Source organism: Pongo abelii, chromosome 5 (genome assembly GCF_028885655.2).
Source record: "Pongo abelii isolate AG06213 chromosome 5, NHGRI_mPonAbe1-v2.0_pri, whole genome shotgun sequence".
Classification (NCBI taxonomy): domain Eukaryota; kingdom Metazoa; phylum Chordata; class Mammalia; order Primates; family Hominidae; genus Pongo; species Pongo abelii.
The window spans coordinates 102,701,559-102,717,656 of record NC_071990.2 but is presented as its reverse complement, the minus strand read 5'-3'; the positions used below and the strand labels follow the sequence as shown (position 1 = coordinate 102,717,656).

The 16,098-nt window shown below is 32.5% G+C and overlaps 1 protein-coding gene across 7 annotated transcripts in view; it reads right to left on the bottom strand.

Annotated features, from left to right (window-relative positions):
* The window catches only part of GRIK2 (glutamate ionotropic receptor kainate type subunit 2), a 1,201,011-nt gene that overhangs the window by 271,141 nt on the left and 913,772 nt on the right, over nucleotides 1-16,098 (bottom strand). For all 7 annotated transcript variants that reach the window (XM_054557912.2, XM_063724917.1, XM_063724918.1 and 4 more), the window contains 2 exons: nucleotides 7,685-7,828; nucleotides 5,010-5,117 (listed from right to left, as the gene is read on the bottom strand). In XM_054557912.2, the coding sequence (XP_054413887.1) occupies nucleotides 5,010-5,117; nucleotides 7,685-7,828 (252 nt within the window). The remainder of the gene's footprint in view (nucleotides 1-5,009; nucleotides 5,118-7,684; nucleotides 7,829-16,098) is intronic.

The following is a 16,098-nucleotide window of genomic DNA, read 5'->3' as shown; positions in this document are numbered from 1 at the left end:
TTTATTTCCATACTATAACTTATAAGGACAAAAAAGAAACATTTATAAATAGAATGTTGAGTTTTACTGTTTAAGGTAATACTGGAAGGTCAGAGAGTTTTTAATTGTGCCATGAATGGGGCCAGATTTGCCACTGAAGCAATGTGGATCCTTACAATTTCAGACTTCAGGGTGACCTTCTGCAATCTAAAATCCTTTACCCACTTGAAACATTGACCCATGACCCCAACCCACTGATCCCTTGACTATTGTCTTTCCCTGTCCTCATGTTGGAGGTATAGAGCAAAGCTAGGAAAAGCAACAAACTGTGCTACAGGAAAATAACTCTGCATCAGACACTTGAGTAAGCGTTCTGTGTGAAGTATCTCATAATTTCCATAAAGATCCTTTATTCATTCAACAGTCAACAAATATTTCTTGAGTACATACTTTGTCCTCAAGACAAAGGATACTTTGCAAAGCCTTAACATATAATAGTGGAAAAGGGAGCATATATTTTCCATCTAGTAGGTCTTGTACTCTGGCTAGGGAGATAGCCCTTTTATAAAGTTCACATGAATAAATAATAGTGCACTTTGATAGAGTCCGAAATTAAAAAGGGCAGAGCATTATGAGAAATTTAAACTTGATTAGAGACTTAGAGGAGGCCTATCTAAGGAAGTAATATTTAAGATGATACTACCAGGATGAGTAAGAGTTCCCCAGGCAAAGGAACTGGGAACGGATATTCCTGGCTGGGAAAATTGTTTCTATTACTCTATGCCAAAGTGATAAGAAAACTTTGCTTTCTTGAGGAAATGAAAAAAAAAAAGAAAAAAACCCTCTGTAGGTAGGGCAGAAGAAAATATCTGAGAACATGATGAGAGGTCACTGGTGCTTTGGATTTTATTCAAAACACAATGAGAATCTATGAAAGCATTTAAACAGAGGGATAACAGGGGTCAATTTTCTTTTAAAAATATCTGCCTGGCTGCTGTGGTTTAGGGAATGGATTATAAGAGAATTGAACAGAGAGGCTTGTGGGAATTACAATGTAGTTGTACAGTTGAAAGGTACTATGGTTATGATTCAGCAACGGATGTGGTGAGAGATGAATGGATTCCAAACATATTTTGAAAGTAGAATACACTATATGATCCTTGAACTGACCAGAAGAATTCAAGCTTGGAAAATCACTTATTCTGTTTTCCTTTTCCTGTTCCTGAGTGCTCAATACCAGCCTCTCATAAGCAAAAGTATTGCCTGAGCTAGGCAAAGTCTGTAATAGTACCTACTGTCTTTGCCCCTTCTTGCCCTCCCCTCCTCCATTGAAGGCACTGCCATAGTCCCAGAGAGCTTGTTTGGACAGAAGTGGCTGGCTGTGTATACAGTATCGGTGATCTTTTTGGGACCACAGTGAAATGGGCTGGGTTCCAATTAAGGCTTCTGTTATAATAGAGTAGAAAGAATTCATTTGATCTATGGACACCATCTAAGTAGAAAGGATGCCCATCTCTACTCCTGGCTCAGACACTTGAGCATGGCCCACCTTTTCCCATTCATCACAAGCATACTCGATTCTTCCTGGTTTATCTGCTCCACAGTTGTAAACAACAGAAGCATGGACTTCCTTCCTGTTAACTGTTTTCATCCTGAAGTTCATGTTTCCGAACATTATGTAAAATCTATCATGTCAGTGACAAAAACAAAATAACCTTCTTTTCAGCACTTATTACTGCCCAGTCTTATAATTTTATAAGTCTAATGAGTCTGTTTATTATTGGCAGTTTTCCGCTATTAGATTATAACCTTCATGAGGGCATAAAACAGACATTCCTTCCATATTTGTTAGAAGATTAACCTACTAAATGAAGTGTGCTGGTCTAAGATGACCAAGACAGAATGAGAATGAAGAAAAGTCAATGGGCATGAGAAGAGGGATAAAGCTAGCACTTTACATGTTTTCCTTCTTTGTTTTTGTCTCTCAGTCATGATAGAACATAATTGTTAAATTTTAACGATGAAAATTTCTAGCCTCAATTTATTTCAAGACGGTACGTCCGGGTTCCTTTAGAGGCCATAGTATTCTTACTTCACACTGTCCAAGAAGGCAGCCCTTTGCCCTACACTTTTTTTTTTAAGATGATGACTTTGGCACAAAGAAGTTCGGTGGTAGGATGAAGTTCACATGCTTAGTTTTGATAGAATTAGAACTGAAATTCAAGCCTCTTGGATCACCATCTATTGGCCCTTCTAAACTGTGAATTCCATCAAGGTAGGGATGCTGTCTTTTCCATCTGTGGGTTGGTAACTATACCTTCCAGGGGGAAAAAAGTCAAGTCAATAACACTCAGGCTTCATGAGGCAGATAACTGCTGTTGCCTCATGATTCAGTGTAAGACCCTGTGTTTTAGAGAGATTAATAAATTTGTCCATAAAAAGTAAAGGGCAGAGTGAGAATTTGAGCCAAAATATCTCTGAATCTAGACCTTGAGCTCTTAACTATTCTACTAAATTTAAAATAGGACCTTTTGCTACTTAGCAGCACTTTGTTCTTTCTAAGTCAAAATCAAGTCTGTCAAAACGGAATTTTGAATTTTTCTTAAGAACTGACTAAACTTTACCTCTGTCCTTCAGCTGACGAGTTCATGCACAAATTTTCAAGGATATTGAAAACATTTGATGTGAACTTTTTGCTCTCTTTCTCTTTAACTTACCTCCACCCATCCTCAGTACCTTATCTGTCTTTTCAGGGGAAGGTTTATGCCAGTTTCTTTCTACTAATAATTCCCCTACTTGCTAATTCATTTTCCAATATTTGAGTTATGCTTTTATCCCTGGTATCCCCCCTTTTCCTACCTGGCTTCTCCATTTCTCCTTAAAAACATAGTCCAAATGCTTTGCTAGTCTTTGAACTAACAACATTGCTGATGGTTCAGTTAATGCCTTCTGTCACAAACTGTTTACTCATCTCCACTTCCTATTAGAATGGTTTTAAATTCATGGCCTCATACCAAAATTATTCTAAACTATATTATCTTCTCAAGTAACCCATAGCCTTCAGGGCTATTCTTTCTTTAAACTCACATTGTGTTCTAATACCCTGCAAATATCTTGGACATGGTATTTCTGTTATGACTAAAATCTAGCATTTTAGCTTTATCTCCCACTTACACTATGTGTATATGTATGTGTGTAATGATAAAATCAAACGCTATGTTTGTGTTTCCCCATACTTCTACTTCCTTCTAAAATGACTGATTTTCTTACAATCAATAATTCAACATATTCAAAGGCTAATTCTAAGTACTCAATTGACTATGACTCTTGATTAATTATTATCTTTTATCAGAAATTATATTTTATTGGTCTTTTGAAAGCTTGAAACGTATAGCTTTTAATTGTATTTATTTACAAATATGTATTATCTTATCACTGTACATGAAAAGCCGCTTGAGGATAAGGACTGAACATAATTAATTCAGCAGAATGAATTTTCAGATTTTAGAAAAGAATACAAAATATTTATGAAATTTCAGAGCAATCTGCACAACTCACACTGGTTTACCTTGCTTATCAGTGTGATAGATCATCATATGTACTTGATAACCATTATATTCAGGCGTATCCATAAGCCACAATGGAGCACAGAGAAAATTTTGTAATGTTTTATTTATTTTGAATTCAAGACAGGAATGGGTCTATGGTAACAGGAAGAGCACTGCCATTTTATGCAGATGTATTGAAATGTCAGCAATGGTCCAAGTTCCTCCTAGTGATTTGGATATAAATAAATAAATAAATAAATAAAGTAATAACATCTCCAGTAAATGGTAAGATAAATTCCTTAAGAGCTTACTGAATTCTACCATTATCAACTCCAGTCTTGGACACAGACTAATTTTCTCATCTGAAGAGTGAGATAGTTAGGAAGGGACTGTCTCATGAATATTTGGGTTCCAGTTTATTATAAAATATTCCTGAGTTTGCATGGTCTTCACAAAGTGTACAGTTTGAAATCCTCAGTGGCAGGAGGTAACAGCTCTATCCATTTGAGTCATCAGTTGGTCATAATGTATTTAAAACTGTCTTGGGGACATTATCAAAAATGTAATTTTACTCTCTCCTGGATGGTTTGAATCAGCATTCAAATATACTGTTGTCTTCTAGACTAAGAAAGCCCTTCTTAGGTCTCAGCTTTCCTCTTCAGTTTCTATCTAGAAATAAAGCTGCATGTTTCATTGCTAGGTGAAATATAAGATAGCTTACTATCTTCAAAGCAATATTATCTCAGTCACATATAATTTTTCTCAAGTTCTTATTTTAATAAGATTTAATAATATCTAAATAATATCCAAAAAGATTTGATAAGATTTAATATCACTTGTCAATTATCAATGAATCTATCAGAAAAATATCTAAATACATACATTATGTATTTAAGAAAACTCACACTAAAATATTCATTAAGTATGCACATACCCACATTCTTTGGGTGCTTTACCACAATCCCTAGCAATAAAATCAAGTAAGATAAATCCAGTGTGGTGTGTTACATTTATGTATATACCCTAGTTACTGTGCATATATTAATTCAAATATTTCACTTAAATATGACTCAAAAAATAGAAACATACTTTTATATTTAATTTTTTGATGGCCTGCTCCAAGTTGGAAAGTCTATGCAACCATAAGTGATTATAAGCTGAATGTATAAAGACACATATTAAACCAAATATTTTCTAATTGCTATATTAAACCTTAAGACTAATTAACATTATATGCACTTCAAAGATTATATGCATCAGAAAAACCTCTAGTTAGAAAATAAAATATAAAATTGTCTTGATACCCTTTATCCTTGAATCCTAATTGTCAATTATTATATTCAATATAATGAATTAAACATTTATTTTTAGAGTTACTCAATAAAGTTAAATGTCAATGAAATGTGACTACAACAGAGAATATTCGTCTTCTTTGAGATATGTTTCATTTAGTAATTAAAGCAAATAAGATGACTGAAATACCTTTTCTAGACCTTCTTCCTTCAGACTGATCACATCCAAATCAAAATCTGTTCTCAAGCCATTGGTTTTGTTGAAAGTTATTCTGCCTGTGAGGCCTTCCCAATGTGCCTATGGGAATAGAAAAACATTGATAATAAATAAGTGAAGAAAGATGGAATAAACATTTTTTCACAAAAGTAGGAAACTTATATTCATTACTTTTCAGTTTACATTGCTAGAGATTTTTAAAATATTTTAATTTTCTTCTGAAATTTGAAAAATATTTTTCTACATAAATTATCCTAGTTTCAGTAGAAAATTTATTATAAATTTTTCATTTTATACAGTGCATTTTCCAGCTATAATTTTCTGTCTATGAGAGATTGTATTATTATGTTTTAAGTAGTGTACCTCTTTTACTAAAGTGAGAAGAATTTAGTTAATTTTTATGGTGTATGAGATATTAAATATCTCACTGGCAAATACAGTTAGAACTACGTTATAAAATCCCACTACTAAATTCATAATAACATGAAAAGAAACTTGTTACAATAAGAGAAACTGAATCCAGGAAAAGCTATGTTATACTAACTCAATTATATACATTCCCCCTAGAATAATTAACTTACTCCTTTACTTTCCCCTAAGTCAGGGCAAGGGAAATGTATTATAATCACTTCATATCAAGATATACTTCATGTAGAAGGAGATGGGAATATAATAATCTAGCTATATAATATGTTCAACCCTAAAAGGTGAGTAAATATCTGGACTTTTTTAAAGTAAAAAGTTTTCTCATTCTGTTGGTTATAGAACCACAATTAGATGTTTTCCATTGTTTGTTATATGGAAATAGCTTAGGAAAAAGTAGTTAAATACAGAAATTTTCAATTATAAAATGTATACTCACAACTAAAATGTTTAAAATAATATAACCAAGACCTAAAAGAAGTAAATATCAGTAGATTAAGGGTAATATTTCAATAAGGATTTGAAATTAATATTACTAAATTTCTTTGGCTCCATATGATATTTGGATACTTATGTGAGAGATTGTTAGTTTTCAGCTAATAAATTACAAATGAAATAGAAAAATTTTAATACATATTCATAAACACATTGCAACATGTCTTTGCTAAAGTTAAACATGTGTTCACTGGTTTGGAATAAGGAGGAAAAAAATATTTTTAGCCTAACATCTTCCAAAGAAAAATTTCAAGTGACTAACAAAAATGGATAATAGTATAAAAGTAAACAAAAAGATCAAGAAGTACAAGAATAGAAGTGTAAAACAGTAGAACAAATCTGGGGTAGAGAGAGCATAAAGAAATGTATACCAGGTGAAATTGCACAAATAATTTTATCACAAATTCAATTCTGAACTTCCTAGCAACCAAAACAAAGAAGAAAATATGATAAAAAACACAATATACAGGGTCTATAATTTAAGACATACCAGCTGCTCAGGAGAAAGAGCTTTTCCTGGCACTGAGACCTGAGAGAAATTTCTCCTGTTGGTCCTCATAAGGGGGACACTGTGTGATTTAGTGGACAAGATTCTCAATTACACCCTACAATAAATACAATGGGGAATGTCATACAACTGCTTCTTTTAGGGCTGCTTGACACATGTCATTGTTTCAATAATATGGTGCTGAGTTCAGAAAAATCAATTCTTCATCTCGCCAGGACTGTGGACTATGTCTACAGCTCACTAAGGCTCAGTTTTAAACCAGAAGTAAATGTTAGAATATGGGGCAACTAATAAACTGCATATTCTTCAGAAACTATTAATTCATCTACCTGAGAGTTTGATAAGAATTAGACAAAGAAAATTCATGGATATTCAGAGATACTCAATTATGATCCTATTTGCACTTTTATTTTCATGATGAATAATTTATTACAAGATGAACTGATGATTTATTTTAAGCCATTAATAAAAAATTTCATAGGGTAATAATACCTGTGATATTTCATTGCAAAGATTAAGGCACAGTTAAACTTTCATCTATGAAAAGTATTTTAAGTTAACAAAGGACTTTCTTTTATGACAGGAAAAATATATACGTATACGTATTTGTATATATATGCATGTATATATGTATGTATGATCTTTAAAAACTTTTCTTTTTCTCACTATGAATATTCTTGATCTATAACAGACATAATCAGAAATGATATATGGTCATAAGAATGGTTGCATTATACAATATGGAGTAAATTTTGCACTTTGATTAATCCATATATTCTATTTTTGTTAACTGTTAATATAATTTAAATAACTAGACATATTTAGGAACAATTAATCTGAAAAACTATACTTGAAGCCTCACAAATTAGGTATAATTTTACTGTAGTGCAAATGACATTTATGTTAAAAATGCATTTTATATTTTGTTGCCTAAAATATAAACATTCTTTTATTAATCTATATCTCTAAAGGAAAAGTAATAAATATAAAGATTCAGAAAGGTAAATGTTAACCCTCATAGATACTTTGATAGATATTTTGTTTCCCCCCACCTTTCATTTGGTATTATTTAGTAAAAATGTTAATTTTGCTTATTTGGAGTGAGAGAGAAAATTCAAATTAAACATAAAGTAAAAGGACACTTGCTAGAAAAACCACAATAATCTCACTTCATTCGCCTGACAACAAAAGAGACAAGGCAGATGTTCTTCTCCTGACATACCTCTTTAATTAGACTCATAAAGCGGGTCCCGAAGCGCCAGGGTTTATGTCGATTACACTGCAAGGAACTGACTGTCATCTGGGGAAACTGTTGAACGGCCACAGACACCACATGCACAGCATCATACATTAGAGCAGCGTCAGTCTGAAAAGCAAGGGAAAGGGGAATTTACAGTGAATAGAAGTTGTAGAACTTGTGGTAGATGGTTTGGAAGGAGGGAGAGGGAAGAGGTAAGGGAAATATATACCCCGTTTTTCTTTGTATAAACAAGCAAACGTTATCTCTAACATGCTCTCGTTCTTTTAAACAAGACATTATGATCAAATTACTACATCATCTCCATAAGAAAATTTGACCTACCCTCCTTTTCCTGAAATAACCCAATTACATATAGTCCTAGTACTGCTGTTGAAGTAGGAAACGTATGAAGACAGGCTTTATTTCGTTTTTGTCACTATCTCTGATTCTTACTCTGTCTCACTATGCACACACACACACAATGAGTACATTGCTAACATTTTTAATGGTCACATAAATTACATATTGTATATAAAAGTAAGTAAACAGTTTCCTTTTATAGGAAGAAACCAAGATTTTAAGGGAGACTTATTTAAAACCTTAAATTCTTTCATTGTTTTAATCTTTTAGCTTTAAAAAGATATAAACCCTGATCTTTTTCTTCAGTTTAAATTTTCAAAAGTTTCAATCTCAGAAATGATGGTAGTTTTGAATTTCAGTAGCTGTATTACCCGCTTTTCCAGAAACTAAGCTTAATCTCTTCTACAGTTTCCTTTCCCCAAGATTTCCATATGAATAAAAGTTCATTTGGCTTCTCAAGTAAAACGAATATGAATTCTACTGTGTTTGCACCTGCTCAAATGACCAACCACTTCGGAGGCTTATGATAAAAAAATAAAATGTTTATAAGTCATAACAAAACAGAGGCTCGGTGATTGTCAAGTGCTGTGTTAAATGGACCCTCACACTGTGTTTGACAGATCGATGCCAGGCTTACTACCTAGAGAAGACAGCCACACTGACAGTGCTCCTAGTAATGAACTTTGGCCATCTGCTTGGCATGCTTTAGAATAAAAGCATATATTTCCTCTTCTCATTCACACAATTTGTGAGCTGTGAAATGAATTCCAAAATGAATAGGAACCCTGTAGATTACAGCATTTGCCACAATACAATACAAAATGAGTATACACAGTAGCTTTCAACCAAATGGATCCTAAGGAGCTATACCACATAAAAGGGAAGATGGCTAAAGAGCACAATGCAGTAAGAGAACATAATAATATTATTTTATAGTTCATAAATCTCTGGGGAAAATAACTCAGATTCCTAACCTTCATTTTACAAATTCTACTGACTATTTTCACATACCCTGAAGGATGCATAGTGAAAACTAGTAGTGTTCATTGAGGCATACATCCTGAGCCTGAGGATTTGACTGATATTTGTCTCTGACCCGAGTTAATATTCAGGGGACATATTACATATATTACACAGGTAGTCACAAAAATAATCACCAAAATTGGGAAGATACATTTTGAGTGTTTTAAAATATATCACTGTCAACAGAAAGGGTAATTTTGCAGCATAAAACATAAGAGAGCCTTAAAAATATTTATGTTTATTTTAACCCAGTAATTCCTCTTTCTGGAATTAGCATTAAGAAAATCAGAGATAAGAACAAAGGCTACATATCCATTGTTTGGTTTTTAGAAAAAAAAAAGAGTGGAAATTCACTGAATGACCAAAATAGGGAAATGTCTAAATAAATTCACAATGTTTTCTTATATAAGCACTAAAAAATCATGTTTTGAAAAATACTCAACTAGATGGAAATTAAATACATCTTAAATGGTGTTGTGTTAAATTAGATTTAGATTATACAGAAATGCATTTCCAGCATAAATCATTGTATATATAAATGCATAAATAATGGTTTTATATATAATATATAATGGTTTCATATATTATATATTATATTATATATAAGTATATATTATATTATATATAGTATGTAATATATAATATATATTATAATATATAAAACCATTATTAATATATAACCATTATTCTATACATTATATATAAACTATTATATATAATATATACATAAAAATATATATATAATGGTTTATGCTGGAAATACAACATAAATATATGTTTATTTTATAAATATATATGTATAAATAATATATATTTATAGAGTAATATAAAGTATTACCTTATAAAGCAATATATATTTATAAATTAAATAGAATATCTAAAATACACATGTATGTATACTTATATATGAGTAATATATTTACTTTATTCTCTGAATAATAGTATAATAAAAAATCTATTGTTAACATTTTATAAATAACAAAACCAAGGTTGGGAAAAGTGAAGAACTAATTGAAATCACACAGCTAACAAGTGGGGAAGCCCACCCTCCCTGTTCAGGAATGCTTTTTAGCCACCACTACATACTATATAAACAACAACAACAGGAAAACACAATAAAATAATAATGTTTAACTCTTGTGAATTAATCATGAGTAAAATTTTTTTTTTGTATTTTCCACAGTTTTTAAGATTAACACATAATGTGTGAGGAAGATTACAAATACCATAGCAGTTATTGCCAAGATAAAAATGTTGATCTATTTATGGAAAAAATAACTAAAAGAATACAATCTATAATATTTCTAATTCCAAGTTTTCATGAAAGTTGTTTTTCATGACTTATTGACATATAGATAATCTAACAGGACATACATAAAAATCCTAGAGTAGTAACCTTATTTAATATGACAATGCTAGAAAATAATTTTGCCTAATTAAAAATTGAAAAATCTTTTCTGGTATATAGTTTCAGTTTCAAGATCAGGGACACAGTAGTTGCTAATAAAACTCTTTGAAATCTGTTATTTGAAATACAATTATAAAAATTTGATAATATTATTAAACTACAAGATAAATATAGCTGGGCACAGTGGCACACATCTGTAGCCCAGCTACTTGGAAGGGTAAGGTGAGAGGATCACTTGAGCCCTGAAGTTTGAGCCTAGTCTGGGCAAAATGGTGAGACTACTGTCTGTAACAATAAAATATAAATCCTTGAGAAAAAGGTACAAGTAATCTAAAAGTCGCTGATCAAACTACTTCTGGATTTCCCAGTTTAAAATATCTTTACTTATAAATCAATAAACAGAACTTCTGAAATACTTTCTATGATATTTTCTTCAGTTTGGGATACTTTTTTGTTTTAATTTTAGACTAGTTATTTTGGTGATATTATGTAGATTTTTCTATTTATATTTAATATCTTGTCAGATTAAACTATTGTCTTCTTTGTAAAATTGTGTGTCTATAAATCTTCTTCCTTTGAAAAACTGTGTGAAAATTCTAGTGCTTCGAAAATATGGTTTCTCTCATTCTCACAAGAATGCTCACAAAAATGTGGCTTCTCTTATTCTCACAAATATGTGAAAATTTGTCTTCTATTAATAATATTAATGGCCAACATTCATTCAATATCTGTGTGTGAGGCACTCTCCTTAAATTAATTCCTTTAATTTCCATAACCATTATTCAGGTGCAATCTCATCAAGTTTGTGTCAAATAGGAAACAAAGGCAGACAGCAGTTAAGTAACTCAAAAAACAAACCATAGCATATAGAGGTAGAGTTGGATTTAATCCATATAATCTGTCCAAAGTTTATATCCTTTTCTCTGGGTTTCTCACTCAGCACTCTATACAGTTAATGAGCAAAGTAGTGAAGGTGGTTTTGTAGTTACACAATGTAACAAATGTCAACAAGCACTTGAATGCATAAATCTATATATAATTTTTTCATAAATATTTACATAATGAAAATGCACTGCAAAATAAGAAAAGGTAGAGATTACAGAAAATAGGTAAATACATATTTGTAAAAAAGAAATACATTGTTATACCTGGGGCATGGAGATCGCCCTGTCCTATTCACCACAGCCTATTCCCATGCACCGATCAGGGGACACTAAGGGCAGGTCCACACCCCTGGCACTATCCCCCAAGTACCCAAACATGCCACCCAGGGACCTGAGAACAGCCCTGCCTTGTTCACCACTGCTGGTGTCTGTGCACTTCTCCTGGGGGCTGGCCCATCCAGCCTGTTGCAGGCACTACTAACACCAGTATGTGATGCCTGGGAGCCCATGGGTGGTCCCACCATCACTACCGCTATTTCTCATGCCATGCATACTGCTTAGGGGCCCAGGAATTCCCTACGCGCATGCCCACTGCTGCCACTACTTAACCCAAGCAAGCTTCCTGGAGGCCCAACAATTGACCCACCTGAGCCCACTAACCTCCTGTGCCCATGTATGCCACACAGAAGCCTAAAGACAGGCACACTTAGCCCACCGATAACACCACTGGGCCTAAGGACTGAACTACCTGGTACTCCTATACCCAGTAAAATTTCAACACAGTCTCCACTAATAATTACAGTCTAAGAAACGGAAATCACAGACACCACTGAGGCTGTAAAAATCATATGAAGACTATGCTACTGCTAACCCTAGAATCAAAGTGAAAGTGCCCGCTCAACCAATACCATAGATAAATCCATAGGAAAAATTTTCCCTTATGAAAATCCATCCAAAAAAATTGAAAAAAGCTGGCCGGGTATGGTGGCTCACATCTGTAATCCCAACACTTTGGGAGGCCGAGATGGGTGGATCACCTGAAGTCAGGAGTTGGAAGCCAGCCTAAACAACATGACAAAACCCGGTATCTACTAAAAATACAAAAGTTAGCGGGGCATGGTAGCTGTGGGTCTGTAATTCCAGCTACTTGTGAGGCTAAGGCAGAAGAATGGCTTGAACCCAGGAGGCGGAAGTTGCAGTCAGCCAAGATGGCGCCACTGCACTCCAGACTGGGTGACAAAGTGAGACTCCATCTCAAAAAAAAAAAAAAAATTGAAACAAGCAACTATTATACAAGATGTGTAGATATCAACATAAGGACAAAAAAGGACACAAGAAATAAAAAATCAAGGAAGTACAACACCTCTAAAAGAGCACAATAATTATCCAGCAAAAGATTCAGTGAAAAATAGATATATGAAATGCCTGAAAAAAGATTCAAAATAATTATACCAAAGAAGCTCAATGAGACACAGGGAACAGAGGAAAACAATACAAAGAAAAAAAAAATCAGGATATTAATGAAAAGTTCAATAAAGAGATAGACATCATATAAAAGAACCAAATAAATTCTGGAACCACTACAGAAAACCACTAAACCACAATGATAAACAATAAGAGAGAAAGAAGGGAACAAATAATATACAAAACAATAAAAAACAATTAAAAAATAATAACCTTTAATACAAACACAATAAGGTGTCCATTTGAAAGATATGACTAGCTGAATGGATTTTTTTAATGACCCAACTATATATTGCCTACAAGAAATTCATCTCACTTGTAAAGACACATATAGACAGAAAGTAAAGGAATGAAAAAAAGATATTCTATGCAAATGAAAGCCAAAAGTGAGCTGGAATAGCTATACTTATATCAAATAAAACAAACCTTAAGTCAAAAAACAGTACAAAGAGACAAACCAGGTCATTATATAATAACAAAGGGATCAATTCAGCAAGACGACAACATTTCTAAATATTTATGCACCCATCAGCACGGCACCTAGATATATAAAACAAATTTTATTTGATCTAAAGAGAGAGACAGACTACAATACAGAAATAGTTAAGGACTTTAATATCCACTCTCAACATTAAACAGATCATCTAGGTAGAAAATCAACAAAGAAACATTAGACTAAAACTGCACTTTAGCCAAAGGGACTTAACAGACATTTACAGAACATTTCATCCAACAACTGCAGAATATACATTCTTCTCATCAGCACACAAAACAGTCCAGGAAAAACAATGTTAGGCCACAAAATGTTTCAACAAACTTTTAAAAGTTGAAAAGTTGTAAAAATCAAATATCTTATCAGAACACAATAAACAAAAAAATAGAAATCAATAACAAGAAGAATTTTTGAAACTCTACAAATATATGGATACTAAACAGTATACTCTTGAATGACCATTAGGTCATGGAGTAAATTAAGCAGAAAATCTAAAAGTTTCTTGAAATAAATAAAAATGGAAACACAACACATCAAAACATACGGGATACAGCAAAAGTAGTGTTAAGAGGGAAGTTTATAGCAATATGTATCTACATCAAGAAAATATAAAGATTTAAAATAACCTAATGATGCACCTCAAGGAACTAGAAAAGAAACAAATCAAACCTAGTATTAGTAGAAGAAAAAAATAATAAAGATCAGAACTGAACTAAATGAAATAGAGACTTAAAAAATAATACAAAGGATTGTTGAAATGAAAAGTCTTTAAAAAAAATTGACAGACTTCTAGTTAAATTAACCAAGAAAAAAAAGATAAAAGACCCAAATAAACAAAATCAGAACTTAAAAAATGGACATTACAAGAGATAACACTGAAATACAAAAAAATCCTAAAAGACTATTATGAAAAACTATGTACTAACAAACTCGAAAATTTATAGGAAATGGATAAATTTTGAGACACATACAACCTACTACCAACATTGAATTAGAAAGAAGTAGAAAACCTGAACAGGCTAATAAGAGTAACAAAATTGAATCAATAATAAAATGGCTTCCATCAAAGAAAAGCCCAGTACCAGATGACTTCACTGCCATATTCTACCTAACTTTTAAAGAAGAATTAACACCAATTCTACTCAAACTACCTGTTAAAAAGCAAGAGGAGATAATTCTTCCTAACTCATTTTATGAGGTCAGTATTATGATGCCAAAAGCAGACAAGGACACAACAGCGACAACAACTGGTGAACATCTATGTTTTGTATCTACGTTCACAGGCAAACATCCCTGGTGAACATAGATGCAAAAATCCTCAACAAAATACTAGCAAGCTAAATTCAACAGTACATCCAAAAGGTACTACAACATGATCAAGTGGAATTTATTCCAGGAGCTCAAGGATGGTTCAACCTGCATAAAACAGTAAATGTAATACATCACACCAATAGAATAAAGGGTAAAAATCATGTGATCTCAATAGACACAGAAAAACATTTGATAAAATTCGACATTCCTTCATAATAGAAACTCAACAGACTAAGCTTAAAAGGAACATGCCTCAGTATAACACAGGCCATATATGACACACCTACAAATAACATAATGTATGGGAAAAAGCTGAAATCCTTTCCTCTAAAAACTGGAACCAGACAATGATGCCCACTTTTACAACTCCTATTCAACATGGTACTGAAAGTCCTACTCAGAGCAATCAGACAAGAGAAATAAAGGACACTGAAACTGGAAAAAAAAAAAAAAAAAAAGTCAAATTGTCCCTTTTGCAGGTGACATGATCTTATATTTTAAAAAACCTAAAGACTCCACCAAAAACTCTATTTGGCAAGTTCAGTAAAGTTGTAGAACACAAAATCAACATACAAAAATCAGCCATGTTTTTATACACAAATAACTAACCAGCCAAAATATCAAGAAAGTAATCTCATTTACAATACCAACAAAAAGTAAAAAACCTTAGGAATAAATTTAACTAAGGAGATGAGGAACTCTACAATGAAATCTACAAAAAACTGATTAAAAAAATTGAAGAGGACACAGGCAGATGAAAAGACCATGCTCATGTATAGGAAGGATTAATGTTGTAAAAATGGCCATATTACCCAAAGCAATCTACAGATTCAATACAATTACCACCAATATATCATGGCATTCTTCACAGAAATAGAAAAGAAAAAAAACTTCTAAAATTCATATGGAACCAAAACAGCCTGAATAACCAAAGCAATCCTGAGCAAAAAGAAAAAAAGCTGAAGGCATCACATTTAAGGCCTGACCTTAAAATGTGTTACAAGGCTATAATAACTAAAACAGCATGGTATTGGTATAAAAGCAGACACATACACCAATGAAACAAAATAGGCAATCCAGAAATAAATCCACATATTTATAGTCTACCGATTTTTGAAAAGGAGCCAAGAATATACATTGGAAACAGAATAGGTTCTTCAATAAATGGTACTGAAAAAAACTGGATACCCATAGGCAAAAGAATGAAACTAGACTCCTATCTCTCATCATATACAAAAAATAATGCAAAATGAATTAAAGTCTTAAATATAAGTTCTGAAAGTATAAAACTATTAGAAGGAAACACAGACTAACTCTAGGATATTGGTCTAGGCAAATACTTTATGGCTAAGGACTCAAAAGCACAGGCAATTAACAAAAAATAGACATATGGGACACAAAAAGCCATATGGGACATAAAAAGATGCTGCACAGCAAAGGAAACAACCAACAG